Source organism: Cystoisospora suis (genome assembly GCF_002600585.1).
Source record: "Cystoisospora suis strain Wien I chromosome Unknown contig_2528, whole genome shotgun sequence".
NCBI classification, from domain to species: Eukaryota; Apicomplexa; class Conoidasida; order Eucoccidiorida; family Sarcocystidae; genus Cystoisospora; species Cystoisospora suis.
The window spans coordinates 1-563 of NW_027155327.1; the positions used below are offsets into that span (position 1 = coordinate 1).

Here is a 563-nt window from a genome sequence, read left to right on the forward strand (position 1 = left end):
GGGGGTGGTGGGGTGCCTGCGGTTTTTTCGTCGCAAGCTCCGGGGGACGCTGGTGTCGCACGAGTGACGTCATATAAATTTCTCCAGGCCACAGCGGTAAGTCCTCATCTGTTCCTCATGCGATGCGACTGCGGAAACGTGTTTCGCTTTTAGATGATCAGAGCGAGTGGATGGGAAAGCTGAAAGCAGAACGAGAACAGCAGGCGGAGGCCTACTCCAAGGCGATGCAGGAATTTCAGGATAAACTGGCAACTCAGCATGCGCTGTATCAACAGGGTCTGCAAGAACAACAGAAGCAAATCAGCGACTGGAACAAAGTGAGTCCGATGAGTACGCCCCGCGCACCCGACAACCCTGCGTATGCTTTTCCAATAGGTAAACACCGGAAACCTTTTCGCAGACCTGTGAAGGGAGCCAGACGCTGACTCGTCCGTGCTTTTAGTCCGACCTTCTACTACGGCTGTGCTTTGCGTATCTATAGTGCCCAGTGGTTGTCGCGCGGGTTCGGATAATCTGAATTGCCCCAGTACACTTCAAAACGGGTATACCGTGTTTGCGAGTGC

The 563-nt window shown here is 53.6% G+C and overlaps 1 protein-coding gene across 1 annotated transcript; it reads left to right on the forward strand.

The window, feature by feature from the left end:
- The first annotated feature begins 21 nt into the window (after positions 1 to 21).
- Positions 22 to 535, forward strand: CSUI_005224 (uncharacterized protein). The gene has a single exon (XM_068065402.1). The coding sequence runs from the start codon at positions 123 to 125 to the stop codon at positions 423 to 425; it is 303 nt and encodes a 100-aa protein (XP_067922617.1). The 5' UTR covers positions 22 to 122; the 3' UTR covers positions 426 to 535.
- Positions 536 to 563: the final 28 nt, after the last annotated feature.